General features: G+C 47.9%; 1 protein-coding gene across 1 annotated transcript; it reads right to left on the bottom strand.

The window, feature by feature from the left end:
- Positions 1–270: 270 nt before the first annotated feature.
- On the bottom strand, positions 271–1,131 carry LOC139731367 (uncharacterized). Its single transcript, XM_071642259.1, has one exon. It carries the CDS (start codon positions 1,129–1,131, stop codon positions 271–273), a length of 861 nt encoding a protein of 286 aa, XP_071498360.1.
- Positions 1,132–1,385: the final 254 nt, after the last annotated feature.

A 1,385-nucleotide genomic window follows, 5' to 3' on the forward strand; every position in this document is an offset into this window, starting at 1 on the left:
TTTGTCGTCCTCCTTTATCCTAATTCATATTTCTGGTAGAAACACATCAATAGGAGAGAGAGACAATTTGGTAAAGAGCGCAAGATTGTCAAATGAGTCAAACATGATACCTTGTAAGATTGGAATTTTCCGAGGTCAGAAAGATAATGATGTTCCTTCAAATATGCAGCAGTTTCTTCGTAGAATGTTTCGTTAGCTTCATTTGGACCTTTCACGCACATCAAAATAGACATAAGTCATGGACTTTGCCTTTGTACACTATGCGAGAAGCTACAGACTGCTCGCTGCATCAGAGTTGAGTGTTTTCACCCCAGTGCCTGCGTCGAGTGATTTTGTCCTGTTTCGAATCACTTTTAAGAATTTATCGGCAGGCAAACCGGAAACTCTGGCTTCGAGGCTCAATCTATCGAAAACTTGAGACGATTTCCTCGTTTTCCTCTCGGAGTCGGCGAGCGACGAGCGGAACGAGCTGGTGGGGATCGGCGGCTTGCCCGTCCTGTCCGCTGCACCAAGCTGGTGAGTCGATTTGACGGAGCTCTCCGAGTGTTTCCTCAGCCGCAAGACTTCTTTCTGGGGCCGGAAATCTACAAAGGTCTCTTGAATGCTGAAAGAAGAGTCCATGTGAGCTGGGTTAGGTAAACGCTCAGCTGAGTGGGACTTCGGACGGTCCTTAAACCTTGACTGGGAATCGCGTCCGGTCAGGTCAGGTAGTGTGGAAGGTGTGCTGATAGATGCTCGTCGAACTTGCGCGCGTTTTAACCCTGAAGAGCTAGTCAGCATATCTGGATTACTTCCGGTTGAACTGTGTCTCCTTGAAAGGAGATGCTCTCCCTTGGAGTGCAAGATATCCAGTGGAGTGAGAGGAGGAGGAGGCAGGCCGATGCACTCAGACCGACGTCTCTCCCTCCTCAGTGTTTCCTTGCGCTGCTTCTGTTCTAGATTCAGGTCGATGATTTCTCGGTTGGTCTTACGCAGCGATCGCTCCTCCTGCTGCCGAATCCTGCGGAGGTCCTGCTCCAGCCGGCCCTGCTGGCAGCTGTTCCGTCTGTAGAGGTGCAAGGATGTGTCTCTTTCACCTGTCCCCGCTGAAACCAAACCCGCATCTCGTAGGTAGGGCTCCGAACCGTGCATTACGTAAGGTTTCTCGTCCAGTTATCTTCTGAAGACTTTCGAAACATGGCGATCAACTTCAACACAGTTTATGCCTCCTAAGAGAATGCAGAAACAGGTTTGATAAAAAAAGATGAGTAAAATGATCACAATGTGACGCGAGTGTGAGAATGGTGGTGTCAATGAACAGTATGACAATGCATTTTAACGCTACAAGCAAAACAACAAGTGCATAGAGATACAGACGATATTTTTTTTTAGCCTTCAATAAACTT

The sequence above is a fragment of the Diadema antillarum genome, unplaced genomic scaffold (genome assembly GCF_040938485.1).
Source record: "Diadema antillarum isolate AM-2024a unplaced genomic scaffold, OU_Dant_1.0 seq00000368_RagTag, whole genome shotgun sequence".
Lineage (NCBI taxonomy): Eukaryota > Metazoa > Echinodermata > Echinoidea > Diadematoida > Diadematidae > Diadema > Diadema antillarum.

What these genes read in the sequence shown, in the direction of transcription:
- LOC139731367 (XM_071642259.1), bottom strand. Translation starts at nt 1,131, where the DNA reads ATGCACGGTTCGGAGCCCTACCTACGAGATGCGGGTTTGGTTTCAGCG.